Source organism: Canis lupus, chromosome 21, assembly GCF_011100685.1.
Source record: "Canis lupus familiaris isolate Mischka breed German Shepherd chromosome 21, alternate assembly UU_Cfam_GSD_1.0, whole genome shotgun sequence".
NCBI lineage: Eukaryota > Metazoa > Chordata > Mammalia > Carnivora > Canidae > Canis > Canis lupus.
In genome coordinates this window covers 5401110-5416575 of record NC_049242.1, presented here as the reverse complement: position 1 = coordinate 5416575, position 15466 = coordinate 5401110, and the positions used below count along the sequence as shown (strand labels likewise).

Genomic DNA, 15466 nt, shown 5'->3' with positions numbered 1-15466 from the left:
GAGGTTTCCTTTTTGGATGACCCTCATACTCCCTGCCATATCTTCTCTATACAGCTTTTATAGCTTCTGGCTTTTGAACAATTTAACAGCCCAAGATGGAAATTACTTGGAATCATTTATAAGGAGGGGAAGAGGATAGTTCAATCTGCCACATGATTGGAAATGGTAAAACACTATATACAGTAATACAGTAATTCTTTTCATTGGGATATTCCAGTTCTTAGGTTAGAAAGCATCTGTAAGAGAAGATTAAAATGTTTTGATTAAGGCAGCCCCAGTGGCTCAGCGGTTTAGCACCGCCTTCAGTCCAGGGCATGATCCTGGAGAATCTGGGATCGAGTTCCGCATCGGGATCCCTGCATGGAGCCTGCTTCTCCCTCTACCTGTGTCTCTGTCTCTGTCTCTCTCTGTCTCTCATGAATAAATAAAATACTTTTTAAAAAATAAATAAATGTTTTGATTGATATATCTATTATGCATATATAATGTCTTTGAATTAATAACTTTCATTAGTATAAATTTGGTATTTAAGAATGGTTCCAATACTGGAAATAAAATGATTTATTTTTAAGGGCAGTAACTGTCCACTAAAGTGGTTTGGAGGGATTTCGTAGTTGACACAAATTCCTGGGAAAATTACTATATTTTGTCTTATTCAGATTTTCTGTTAGTATGACACATAACTGCCATAATCTTGTAGATGAAGATATATTTAGTTTATAAATTCAGGTACTTGGTGTTTTGCCTTTTTACCAATAGATCTCAATTTAGCCTAGTTTAATGGTTCACCCTGTGACTGTCAGGTGGCAGTGTTTTCAAAGCCTTGACATTAAACTTCAAAAAAAAAATTACAGGTTTTTTGCATAGAATTCAGAGGGAGTATAAATGATAGATACAAAACCCATGAATATTGCCTTAATTTAGATATTAACTGTGTAAGAGAACCAGACTCATTGAAAATAATAGTCCATATATATCTAATAAACCCCTGCTATCCCAGAGTGTAATGGAAGCCTCAGTATATGCAACCAAATGTTATAAAATATATGGTAAGAACAGGATTCCACTTGTATTTTTTTGTTTCTCCCTGTGGTATCATCTTAATATTGTTATCCTAGAATTTCTCTATAGTACCTAAGTGGTTCTATGAAAGGCCAAATATAGTATATAGCATATGCCCAGTGTCAGTTGTTTTTTGTTTTGTCACATTATCATGCTATGTTTAATACTGTTCCCTAGGTTTCCCTTGAAAGAGAACGACAACATGATCAAACACATGTGCAGAGCCAGCTGGAAAAGCTGGATCTTCTTGAACAGGAGTATAACAAACTTACCACAATGCAGGCCCTGGCAGAAGTCAGTAAATGTGTCTTTTACTCATCAGTGCATAATACTGGTTCTTTTATAAAATTGATCACTTTATAATACTGTATATTCGACGAACAGTGATCTTGTAGCAAAGGAATGTATTTTTTAAAGAAAAAATGTAAATTTGGAGGGAGTGTTCACATTTTATAATCTTGATGTACATAAGGAAGTAGTTCTTTTTTGAAAATGTTGGAGGCTTAAATGGTATTGAGCATCTTTAAGGCTTGTATTACTTGGCTTAAATTGTTCTTTTTAGTTTTCATTTCATTTCATAGTTTTAAATACTTGGGAAGTATTTAATACCGCTGAGATTAAGTTCCAAATTTAGCTTCCATGTAGCCTATATGGCTTCATATAGAACTGTGTTCTTTGGCCATAGATTTTACCCATAATTCTGTTCAGCTGATTCACAGATGACTGATAATGAATCACAAAGGAGAGTGTCATGGTTACTGGCCAGCACAGTGTCATTACTAGAGTGAACAGGCATATGTTTACCATGCTAAAATTGTATAGCACATTACTGTGTTTCTGTATTATAATTTTACATGATGACACAAAGTCTTTTCACTAACCACTTTTAATATTTTTATCACTAGAAAAAAATGCAAGAGTTGGAAGCAAAACTCCGGGAAGAACAACAGGAAAGGAAACGTATGCAAGTTAAGGCAGCCCAGGTGAGTTGCAGTGTCAGCAGGTTGGCTCCTCACATTTCATTCTTCATAAGCAAAAGATTGATTGTGGGCTTCTTAGATTATATTTTGGAAAAGTCCAACATATAAATTGTCAGAAATAGATGAATATGGAAAATTATAAACCTTTATTTTTAAAGGGAGAGAGTAAAAGTTGAGCAATTTTTTAGAGTTGTCCAAATTATGGGGTTTCAATCAGCATTTAAAAAAATCAATTAAAAACATAAAAGATAGTATACATAAGATAATAATCATGTAAAATGTCTCACAGGAGTTGCTACTGGAAATGTTTGAAAGCCATCGTGTAGTTTTCTCACACATTTTCCTTTTCCTTGGTGGCTTCAAAACACCAGGACAGAAATTGAAGTAATGGGCTGGCCCAGTAGCTAGTGACCCATACTAACCCACAAGAGCTACCATATGAGGGAAGCGAGGTCTGTTTGCTCCTAGTCTTTGATTTATTGGCTATCAGCCAGAATAGATGAGGCGGTGTGAATTCACAGAAACATGGCGTTTATATATACCACCCAGAACTGGGTTTCTAAAAGATACACTAATAGTTTTGTTCCCAGTAAGTCATACAGATAAGCACCTTGTTTGTAACTGAAGACTCTCTTAAGAGCTTATTTCTTTAGATACCTCTTATATATTGCCCTCCCACTTCCAAAGTCTTTAAGTTTTACATTTGTTTGTATCTTTTTTTTACCCTGTTAACACAAGAAGCAAGACTTAACTCTAAACCAGTTAGGAACGGAGGCTGTGCAGTTCAGGCTGCAGCCAGATGCCAGCAGTGCCCCGAGCTCAGTTTGTACATAGGCTTGCAGGACCATAAACATCCTGTTATCACTTCCACAACTCATTGGTTTAACTTGTTCTCTTTCTATATTAAACCCAGTGTATTTCTTTCTCAAATATTTACCTTCTGATCAGTTTGTGGGTTTTGTTTTGTTTTGTTTTGCTTTTAGTGTGCTGAGTTATGTAGTCATGTGGCTTTATTTTTGATCACCAGTAAATCTTGAAATTACGTGGTTTCTCTGCCCATTCCACTTTAGGGTAGCCCTCTTTACTGTGTCTCCATTTCCTCAGTTGTAACATGCAAACTCGTGGATTGTGCTTTATATACATTGTGGTGGTGAGTTCTGTTGTATGTGAAATAAAAATAAAGCAAGTTCATTATCTTATGAATTTAATTTACAGTATTTGTGCTTTCTTTTTCACTTAGCAGGTATAAAGAAGGGACCAAATAGTTACTACTGGTAATACAGTAAAAGGTTTTGAGTTCTGATAGTTGAACACCATTATAGTGGAATGACAACGGAGACCGAACATGGTTCCAAGTCAAGCTGACTTTTTTTTTCCCCCCTAAGAATTTATTTATTTGAGAGAATCTGCACGTGAGCCCGGGGGATGGGGGTGTGTGAAGGAGGGGCAGAGGGAAAGGGAGAAAGAAGCAGACTCCCCACTGACTAATAGGGAGCCTGACACGGGGCTTGGTCCCAGGACCCCAAGATCATGCTCTGAGCTGAAGCTAGACACTTAACTGAGTGAGCCACCCAGGTGCCCCCAAGTCAAGCTAACCTTAACTTGTATAGTCTGGGGCAAGATATTTAACCATTCAGAGCTTGGATTACCATTGATGAAGTGATCTTCGTTTTATATCTTCCTAGTGTTGGAGAGATCAAACAGGAGAAAAGACAATGAAAGTACTTTAGAATAGTTAAAACTCTGCCACACAAATACGTAACCACAACCAGGAAGAACTAAATAAACTGGAAGTTAAAACATTTAAAAAGAAATTGTTCTTTTTATGCTATTCAAACTCATTGGCCTCATAGGTTTTCCAGAGTAGTGTTTTTTTTTCCAGGGTAGTAATTTTATGTTCAATGAATCCTGTCCAGTTTACTGTATATAAAGCATTATTAGATGTGTGGGAATATAGGTGCTCCTGAGGGGAGACATCCCTCCATTCTTTTTTTTTTTTTTTTTAAGATTTTTTTTCTTTTTGTTTTGTATATTTTTTATTGGAGTTCTGTTTGCTAACATATAGCATAACACCCAATGCTCATCCCGTCAAGTGCCCCCCTCAGTGCCCATCACCAAGTCACCTCAACCCCCTACCCACCTCCCTTTCCACTACCCCTTGTTCATTTCCCAGAGTTAGAGGAGTCTCTCATGTGCTGTCACCCTCACTGATATTTTCCACTCATTTTCTCTCCTTTCCCCTTTATTCTCTTTCACTATTTTTTATATTCCCCAAATGAATGAGACCGTATAATGTTTGTCCTTGTCCAGTTGACTTATTTCACTCGGCATAATACCCTCCAGTTCCATTCATGTTGAAGCAAATGGTGGGTATTTGTTGTTTCTAATGGCTGAGGAATATTCCATTGTATACGTATACCACATCTTCTTTATCCATTCATCTTTCGATGGGCACCGAGGCTCCTTCCATTTATTTTTATTTATTTATTCATGAGAGAGAGAGAGAGAGAGAGGAAGAGACACAGGTAGAGGGAGAAGCAGGCTCCATGCAGGAAGCCTAACGTGGGACTCGATCCCGGGTCTCCAGGATCAAACCCTGGGCTGAAGGCGGCGCGGTGCTAAACCACTGAGCCACCCGGGCTGCCCACATCCCTCCATTCTTTTGTCTCTGAATAGATTTCTGTGCTTCAAGAATGCAGTCATTGTGGGAAATGTTAGTATTCTCGGTATTTATTTAGTCCATTGGTTCCGAACTCCATCATAATTTCCTGGGGAACATTAACAATGAGAAGATCATGACAATCTGAATATTCCTCATGAACTCCAAATGATTTTGATACACAGGCTGGTTTCAAAACCACTATTGTAGACAAATCCACAGGTGTAAATGTTTTTTCTTTTAGGAAATCTGAACATTAGGCAGCCCGGGTGGCTCAGTGGTTTAGCGCCGCCTTCAGCCCAGGGTTTGATCCTGGAGACCCGGGATCGAGTCCCACGTCAGGCTTCCTGCATGGAGCCTGTTTCTCCCGCTGCCTGTGTCTCTGCCTGTGTGTGTGTGTGTGTGTGTGTGTTGTGAATAAAGATTTTATTTAAAATCTTAAAAAAAAAAAAGGGAAATCTGAACATTGATTTAGGGAAGGTACCAGTCCTTGTTTGAAATCCCTAGTAATTGGCTTTGGAATTTCTACTATGTGCATAGGGAACTATTTTAAAACTAATGTAGTTTTACTAAACTTCTGGAGAAAAGGGGCATGATAGCATTTGCTGTGATACACCTTTTAGTTCTTTCGGACATAAATTTCCAGTTGCTTTTTCTTACATTCTAAGAGTGAGTTTTTAAATAGGAAGAAATGTATTTTGCCCTCCAGCTGCTTTGTGTCTGGCACTGATGAAATTGCCATGTGTAAAAAAAGAACATAACAAAGCTTTGGTTTGGAGTTATATATTACATTGATCACCTTAGGCTTAATTTATGGAACAACCACAAATAATGGAGCTAAAGGGTTCCAATCTAAAAAAAAAAAAAAAGAAAAAAAAAAAGAAGATAAATTATAAATAACACCACATTTCAAGATAAAATGAGAGACTTATATTGATTTAAAATATTTGGTGGGGATCCCTGGGTGGCTCAGCGGTTTAGCGCCTGCCTTTGGCCCAGGGCGCGATCCTGGAGTCCTGGGATCGAGTCCTGTGTCGGGCTCCCGGCATAGAGCCTGCTTCTCCCTCTGCCTGTGTCTCTGCCTCTCTCTCTCTCTCTCTCTCTCTGTCTCTCATGAATAAATAAATAAATAAATCTTTAAAAAAAATTAAATATTGACAATTTACACAGCTTTTTTCAGTCAGATACTATCGGATTTAAATCTCAAATTTAAATAATAGCTCTTATTTCTATAGCATTAACTTTACACTGCTGTATTTTTCTTAGTTGCAGACTGGGCTAGAAGCAAATAGAATTATTTTTGAAGATAAGACAACTCCATATGTTCCCAGTGCAAGAAGAGTTAAAAAAAAGAAGTCAAAACCACCTGAAAAGGTATGAAAACAGGACCAGTAAGTCAAAGTGCTGATTTATGTGAAAATGCTCATAAAACAATGTGGTACATCAAACTTGGATGAGAAAAATCTCTTTCATTCAATTTCTCCATTGGGAAGATGGAAATAAGTAATATCTACTTAGGAATTTTTATCTTGATAATATGTATGAAAATTTTTGGAACCGCAAAACACATACAAATCTTGACTATTCAGTACTGCATTAATGACCTTTTATTCTTCACATGTCTTTAGACATATGTGACTATACATGCATTACATATATACACACTATTTCTTTACTGAGATTAATTGCTATTTTGGCAGGTACTATTTTTTCCTTCCTACCCTTTGCTAGGCTAAGGATGCATTGTCAAATATTATTAGGAGCTTGAGAACATTCCAGTATCGATGAAGCAAGTAGCCCAGCACTAAGCTGAAATTTCAGGCTTGTTGTGTATGGTTAGTTTTTATCACCATGTGAGTAAACTTGTTTTTCTTTCCATTCAGAAAAGTTCTAGGAACTATTTTGCTGTACAACCACATTATAGATTATGCTTGGGGGATATGCCGTTTGTAGCTGGAAAGGTAAGTTGGTCAAAGTCTGAATTTTTTTTTTCTTTACAACTTAGTAATTTGAGTTTAAAAAACTCCTACACCTGTATGCCTGTAAATGGGGAAAACATTTTTCTGCCCTTTTACCAATATGGATCCTAGTGATGTGAGAAAGAGATGGAAAGTTTTATGGGACTGGAAGAGCAGGAAAGAGACTAGGGGGACTTTAAGGCAGATAAAACGTATGTGCAAGGAAATATAAGTAGATATTTAAATAAATAGAAATCACATCCTGCTTGTCCTCACATGCATATTACTTACAGAACTCATTCTCCAAGAAGTAGTTACAAATAGACTTGAATCTTAGATTCCTTCAGTGTCTAAATGTAGAGATGATAATTTTGTCAAATATCAGCAAGTACTGAGTAATTTCAATAAATGCTTAACACTGTGTTAGTTTAGGGGCTCCTGGGTGGCTCAGTCAGTTGAGCGGCTGACTCTTGATTTCAGCTCAGGTCTGATCAGAGCGTCCTGGGATCAAGCCCCACATTGGGCACTGCACTCAGCTGGCAGTCTACTTGAGATTCTCTCTCCCTCTCCTGCCTTTTTCCCACTTACTCCCTAAAATAAATAAATATATCTTTAAAAATATGTATATATAAATAAATATAAAATTTATATATAAATATAAAATTTATATATAAATAAACATAAAAATATATATATATGGGATGCCCAGGTGGCTCAGTGGTTGAGCACCTGCCTTTTGCTCAGGTCATGATCCTGGGCTTCCTGCATGGAGCCTGCTTCTCCCTCTGCCTGTGTCTCTGCCTCTCTCTGTGTCTCTCATGAATAAGTAAATAAAATCTTAAAAAAAATTACATCTGATGAGACTCAATAATACATTTCTAGGCCACTTTATTTTAAAGTTCCTAAATAAGTTAAAACCTTTCACTGTTAATTTTCATTGTTCTTTTTCTGCTCTGCTGTCAGGGATCCACATGGAACAAAAGAGCCCTTGACTGTAGAGAAATTTTAAAACTTCTGAAAATAACTTTATCTTAATTCTTCACTCCTTACTCTATTCTAGGTTATGAACAAACACTTGTTTTCTTTAGGTATTCAGCATAGGATGTGTTTTAGGAGTTTCTTTTTTTTTTTTTTTTTTTTTTATTTATTTATTCATAGAGACACAACACAGTTAGAGAGAGAGGCAGAGACACAGGCAGAGGGAGAGCAGGCCCCATGCAGGGAGCCCAATGTGGGACTCGATCCTGGGTCTCCAGGATCACACCCTGGGCTGCAGGCAGCGCTAAACCGCTGTGCCACCGGGGCTGCTCTAGGAGTTTCTTTACCTCCTCATTGCTCTCTTCTTTTCTAAATGTGGTGTGACTAGCACTAAATAGAGACTTTGTCATGTTCTGGGAGTCTGCCAACTCAGCCTAGCATCATATTAATGTTCTGGGAGAAGCCACATCATCCCTTGCTCTCATTGATTTTAGAGTCAGTTGAAGTAACAGGTGTTTTCCTGAGTCTTTGCATTAGTCTTTGTAGGTCCTACATTTGTAGATTTAATTATCTTATACAATATTTGTAAGTAAGTGAGACTCTATAGGAATAGATTCACCCTATCCCACATTGCATTAGAATCTAGTTCAGTATTTTGTTATCCTGAAGTAAAGCTTTTGGTAATTCTCATTGAAGTTATTAACATAAAGGTTGAACAGATTAGGTTCAAAGACCAGTCTTTTCAACCTGAACTCTCCTTCTGAAGTTATTTGTACTCTTTGTGAAATATTTGTGTCCTCAAATTCTGTATTGTGAAGGGTCATTTTTTATTTTTAATTGTATGTTGTCATAGACCAGTACACTTACAAAATGCAAAAAAAAAAAAAAAAGATTTACTTAGAAAAATGAAATTAAAAAGATATAAAATGCACATCCTGAAAGCTAACTGTGCTTTTAATTTATATTACACTAATGATGGTGGTCATATTCTTTTCATGTGCTTATTTACCGTACATCTATCCTCTAGTGAAATATGTATCTACATTTCTTGCCCTTTTTTAACTGGCTTGTTTTTTTACTGTTAGGGTTTGAGAGTTGTTTTGATATAAGTCATATATCAGACACATAGTTTGCAAATATATTCTCCCAGTCTTTCTCCCTCTTACACTGTTTTTTACAAAGCAGCTTTTTGTTTTGATGAAATCTAGTTAATTGAGATTTGTGTTTTTGTGGATTATGTCAGGTCTAATATGATCTTTGCCAGGACCAACATACTCTGGATTTTCACTTATGTTTCATATATATTCTATAATTTTATATTTTACATCTAAATCTATGATCCACTGGAAATGATTTGTATAGACAATATTAGCCTTGTTAAGTCAAGGTTTATTTTTTATTCTGTTCCATTGATATATGTGTTTATCTCTTTGCCAGTACCACACTGCTTTGATTATTGTGGCTTTTTTATATGTCGTAACATCAGGGAGAGTGATTCTTTATTATTCTTTTTCAAAATTGTTTCAGATATTCTAGTTTCTTTGCCTCTTCATATGAATTTTAGAATAAACTTGGCTCTATCTATTAAAAAATCTTGTTATAATTTTTATTGGAATTTCATTATACCCATAGATCAGCTTAGAAGAATTGATTGTTGAGTCTTCCAGACCATGAGTACAGTATCGCTTTTATTTAGATCTTTGATTTCTTTCATCAGTGTTTTGTGGATTCCAGCATATTGGTCCCTTGTCTTTTATTACATTTATACTCACATAATTGTTTTAGAGCAAATGTAAGTTGGATTTAGTTTTAATTTAGTTTCTCTGTGATCATTGCTAGTATATTTAGTTTTTATATGTTGAAGTTACATTCTGAGATTTCACTGAATTCACTTACTAGTCTTAATTTTTGGATTTTTTTAGGATTTTCTATGTAGAGAAGCATGTTATCTGTAAACAGGGACAGTTTTATTTTTTTAATTTGCATTGCCTTTCATTTCCTTTTTTGCCTTACTGCACTGGCTAGGATTTTCAGTATTACATTAAACAAGGATGATGAGAGTAGACATCGTTGCCTTCTTTCTGATCTTAAGTCCGGGGAAAGCATTAGCATTCAGTCTCACCAGTAGACATGATGTTAGCTATAGGTTGTTTGTCAGTGCTCTTTATCAGGCTAGAGGAAATTTCCTTCTGTTTCTACTTTGCTGAGAGTACCCAGTAAGGCACTGGATTTTTTTTCAAATGCTTTTTCTTCATTAAATGATATGGTTATGGGTTTTTCTTTTTTACTGTTGAAAGTTACAACATTACTACATTACGTTGATCAATTTTTTAAAAAATAATTGAACTAGTCTTGAATTCCTGGAATAAACCCCACTTGGATACAGTATACATACTTCTTAGTATATAATGCTAGATTCAATTTGCTACCCAACAATAGAAAGTAGAATTTAAAAAATACATATTTAGCTTAGTATAGTGGTTTCCAAACCTGTCTGGTCAGAATCAACTGGTAGAATTAAAAGTATACATTTCCAAGCCTTGACCCCTGCACTGATCAGGTTTGGAGTCTGCCTAGGACTCTGCATTTTAAACAAGATGTCTAGATGATGCTTATGGAGCCAAGTTAGCCTAGGCATCTGTTGATGAAATAGTATGCTGAGACCATTGTTTAATATTCAAAACCAGAAATCTTGAGAAGGCTACCAGGTTTTTCCTATTGTTATTTATGTGACAAGGATGGACTTAGTACATCCTAGTATTTGAGGATAGAGAAATGAATATAATGACAGTCCCTAACACCTGGAAGTACATACACTGTTTAGTACATGAAATAAATATGCAAACACAATTGCAATCTATCGTGATAAACGCTATGATAGAAATGTTGTAGGTGATCTTAGAGTCAGCTACTTATTTGGACCAATTCATTACCTGGAGGTTTTAAGGAAGTCTTTACAAGTTAATATATTTGAACTGGGTTTTAAAGATGGTAGAAATATTGGCCACACAAAAGAAATGACATGTGCAAATAAATATAGTTTCTTTAAGTAATGCAGATTTTCAAGGTAGAATTCAGATTCATCCGTTGTGTATAATACCCAGGGCTCATTACATCAAGTGCCCTCCTTAATGCCTGTTACCCTGTTAGACCATCCCTCCACTCCCCCTCCCCTCCAGCAACCCTCAGTTGTGTTTCCTATAGTTTGGTGACCCTAAAATGGTTTGCCTCCCTCTCCATTTTCACCTTATTTTATTTTTCCTTCTCTTCCCCTATGATCATCCGTTTTGTTTCTTAAGTTCTACATATGAGTGAAATCAAAATTGTCTTTCTCTGGCTGACTTATTTCACTTAGCATAATACCTTCTAGTTCCATTAGGGGATGATGGGACATACATAAAGCCAGGGAATATAAATTGCAGCTCAATGATGAAAGACTTTTTTCCTATGCTGAGGAGTGTAGACATTAGTGTTAGGTGGACTTAACATCGAATATTTCATAAGAGAAAAACCTGATACTACAATGAAGATATTTTAGGATAGCTGATAGCACTATGGAGTTAAGAGACTGAAGACACTGGTGGCAGGGAGGCCAATGGGATCTTCTTCCAATAGATAGTAAGGTGGTTGTAAGGGAATGACAGCAGGGTAGAGACTAAAGTGGAGTATAGATACTTAGAGGTTAAATGGGACTTGGTATTTGGATTTACTCTAGGAGATTTATATCATAAAGCCTTTTTGTGGGTGGGGGTCTTTTTACTCAGATTAGGGAGTAAACAGGAAAACATTTAGAGGGTTGGCTTCAGTTAATTCTCATTTTTCTTCAGTCCACCAGTCCTAGTCATGCTGTGGTAGCCAATGTTCAGCATGTCCTGCATCTGATGAAGCAACACAGTAAAGCCCTGTGCAACGATAGAGTGGTCAACAGTGTTCCTATTACAAAGCAAAGTTCTTCACGAAGTGGTAAAAGTAAGAAGTTGTCAGGAACACCTCCCTCCTCCAACAGCGTTAATGAAGAGCTATCAGAAGTCTTACAGACTTTACAAGATGAATTTGGGCAAATGAGCTTGTAAGTTTTAGCTTTTGTTTTTTAAATTATATTTAGTTCTAAAACTTCATATTAACCTTAGTGATTTCATTAATCCTATTGTTAATTTGTTCAACGAATATCTGAGCAATAGTCCTTGCACCAACCACTGAACAAGTTACTAGGACCTTAACAGATACAACTGTTCTGGGGAAAATCTCTGTTTTCTAATATTGTTAAATGTTTTGAAGACCAGGGTTTTACATTTCAGTCTTATTTCCTTATTTGGGAGCTTGAAATACATTGAGTTTAGTTAAGCTTACATGGTAAGTTAGGATGTGAGTATCTGAGGAACAAGATCCTTTCTTTCTAGGCTTTCCTTTATTCGTGTATACTGTTCTGGGGGAGGTAGAAATATAAATAACTAGGTCTTTGAAATTAAGAACTCCTTTTGCATTTGCCTCCAGTGCCTTTCTTGAATCTTGTTTCTCTTTACAAAATTGAGTCATTTTTTATTGCACACAGCAGTGGTCCCATGGTGAGTAGTGGGATGTGGTGGACCTAACCATGAAACAGAAAACTTAACCAACCCCTACCTTTATTTCCTATATAGTGATCACCAGCAGCTTGCGAAACTTATCCAAGAATCCCCAACTGTTGAACTGAAGGACAACTTAGAGTGTGAACTGGAGGCATTAGTGGGGAGGATGGAGGCCAAAGCCAACCAAATAACTAAAGTTCGGAAATACCAAGCCCAGGTAACTCACACTCGGTTTCCCTTTCCCTGTTGTGAATGATTCAAAACCAAAAATGAGGCAGAACCCAAAAAACCCTTTTCCTCAAATATGTTAATTGACCACTTAAGTGTATCACAGATAGGGAACTACAGGAAACATTTCTTTCCTGTAGACACTTAAGAATTGGTGTTAAGTGGGTTAGGAAGGAAGACAGTTTCATAATCTGTGAGAGATTTTACCACCTAAGATACATCTTTCAAATACTTAATATTTTTAATTTTCTTACCTTTATATGAACAAACTTTAACTTCCATGATGAATTTAAATGGTTCTAAATTTACCTTAGTCTTTTAAAAAGCACTTAGAAATTGATTTCCAAAGGAATGTCAGATATAAATATGTGAAAAAAAATCTTGAGTTATATTTATATTGCTAATTAAATGAATAGAACAGCCATGTATTTAATATCTACTAAGTGCAGTGGGAAGGCACATTCCAGGGTTTTCATCTGGAGAGAAACATAATGATTCGTGGCTGTTAAGAGAGAGCTGTGACTGCTAGGGTTGGGCTTAAAGACCAGGCGGAGAGAACAGCGGGGCCGGGTGAAGCTCTTCTCTGCCAGAGGTCATCAGTGACTGCAGTGGGCGTGAAGTGGACACATTGGAGGTGTGTTTTAGAAGTAGAATGATCAGGGCAACTTGCTGCTGAATATCATTTGGAAGGAAAGGATGGCAGTACCACTGATGGAAATGGAGAAAGACTAGGAGCAGAACAGGCTTGGCTGACATTTACTGATTGGTGGCTGTGTGGTAGGCATGATGCTGAGTGCGTCTGAATATGTCCTCTCAATTTTCATGGAACACTTGTGAACTGAGTGTATGATCTTATTTTATAGGAAACCAGGCTAAGTTTCCTGGGAGGTAGACAGATCTTAAAGTGAAATTAAGTAACTCCTGTGCAAGGAAACACTAACCCACTAGTAGTAAATGCAGAGCTGGCATGCAAACTTGAGTCTTTTCAACTCCAAAACCTGAGCTCTGAAGTATTTTTTTGTAAAGTTCATGTTTCAAAAAAGAATATAAGCAAATGATTGCTGTAGAAGTAATGATCTGATTTGTTTGTTGTACATTAGACTCTATTCTAATGGAAAACCAATTTGGCAGTGGTTTAAAGTACAAGTAAAGCTCTCTAAAAATAAGTAAATTCTCTGTGAAATTATTCTAAAATAGTGAAATAATAAAATCAAAAACTTTTTGTATTAATATATTACCATGTCTTCATCTATTTAGAGCATGTTTCGTTGCCTCTTCAGACTAGTTCTAGAACCACCGTTCACCTCTTCTTCATCTATTAGTATCTGTCCTGTCCTTCACTTATGATGTCAAATTTTTTTCTTTTTCATGATGCCTTCCTCCAAACCCTCTTCTGCACTTGGGCAGCACCTTCAGAAACAGCAACCAGTATTGGTGTGTTTACTCCTGTTCACTTGTTTGTATGTCACTCTGTGTTTTTACACACTGAGTGTTAAATGACAGGTACAGCAGATTTTTGAAGGTTTTAAAACAATAAACCCAGAATATATTATTTGCATCTTGGTTTGTATGAGAGTTAAAAATACCAGTTGTCAGAAGAGAATGTTTTCATTGGCTGCTCCTTTTTCCCTGCCTTGGTTATCTGCTATAGCTGGAGAAACAGAAGATAGAGAAGCAAAAGAGGGACTTGCGAACCACCAGAAGGACTCTTGATGAAGAAGGAAACAGCAGCAGTCGATCCTCTGGAACCACAGGGACCACAAACAAGAAGGATGTTGCCAAGCTGAGACCCGGTGAGAAAAGCAGGAAGAATCTGCAGTTATTGAAGGACATGCAAACCATACAGAGTTCATTACAAAGCAGTAGTTTATGTTGGGATTACTGACTGTTACCAGGTCATAAATTTTATTCAGATAATCTGTACCTCATCAATCAGATTTGGCCAGTTTACTCTCCAGGTCTCGTACTCTCTTTTGGAATTAATAAATAGCAGGTGTGAAGGGGCCCAGGCTTCATCACACAGGCTTCTTGTGTGATGTATCATGACTAAATGTTAAACCACCTGAATGGAAACCAGGGGAGTTTTAACAGCTAGGAAGCCACACACTCTGCTTCTTTGAGATGAATTTGCTGTAATGAAATACTGCACTTTGTAAACAAATTGCCAATTTTTTACTTGCGGGTGTGATTTTTTTTTAATAGTTCTTTACATATCTAAGTAAAATTAGGTTTAAATTATCAAAATATGAGGCTGTCCCATAGGCAGTGTTTGCTTAAAAAGTCTCCTTTTAGATCTTCCCCTGTCACGAACCGCCTGTTTCTCCTTTCCAATATGACCATTAAATGTACTTTGACTATTGATGGAGGTTTTCTCTATTTAAGTATTTATACATATTTAAGAGGATTGTTTTGCTTTTTGACATTTCAAACACTGATCAGTATTTAATACACTTGTATTGATGTTATCCATCATTAAAAAAATTTAAAGACCCAAGCATTCATTTTAAGTCCATTAACTGCTGAAATTATAAAAGCATTTTTTAAAGAATAAACATTGTTAATGAAGTAAAAGCTTTTAGAACGAAGATGGAAGATGAAATGTTGTAAAGCATATACATTTGCTGTTTTTAAATACCTGTTTGTAATCATGCTATTCAGTTTGAGGCATTGTGGTTTTCAATCTTGAAACTTAGAAGAACCCTGGACATGGTATCGGTGTATAGTATGAGTGTGGCATTAACTGTACACATGCAGTTTGTCAATACGTTAATAATGTAAATCATAATTCTGCATAGATCAAGACATGTTAACTTTTTATATATTTGCCACTGAAGTAAATAAAGCAGCTTTTCTAAGGAAACACTGAAATTTTCCTTAACAGCCTGATAATAAAAGGCTTTATTTGTTGTAATTTCTCCAAAAACTGAATTTCTAAATAGGATATTAACATATCAAGAAACAATATGTATGACATATGCCTATGTCATGCTCACACAGAAACCAAACCAACAAGACTGAACTGTCTCATGGCAT

The 15466-nt window shown here is 36.3% G+C and overlaps 1 protein-coding gene across 5 annotated transcripts in view; it reads left to right on the top strand.

Moving 5' to 3' along the window:
• The window catches only part of CEP57 (centrosomal protein 57), a 65100-nt gene that overhangs the window by 23101 nt on the left and 26533 nt on the right, over positions 1-15466 (top strand). For 3 of the 5 annotated variants that reach the window (XR_005375411.1, XM_038568238.1, XM_038568239.1), the window contains exons 5-11: positions 1240-1356; positions 1968-2045; positions 5968-6075; positions 6585-6662; positions 11465-11706; positions 12278-12422; positions 14085-14226. Coding sequence is in view for 4 of the 5 variants with exons in the window: in XM_038568238.1 (XP_038424166.1) it covers positions 1240-1356; positions 1968-2045; positions 5968-6075; positions 6585-6662; positions 11465-11706; positions 12278-12422; positions 14085-14226 (910 nt within the window). In the remaining variant the exon portion in view is untranslated. Of the gene's footprint in view, positions 1-1239; positions 1357-1967; positions 2046-5967; positions 6076-6584; positions 6663-11464; positions 11707-12277; positions 12423-14084; positions 15314-15466 lie in introns of those variants that run through there. The other 2 variants (XM_038568240.1, XM_038568237.1) reach the window with 1 other exon arrangement.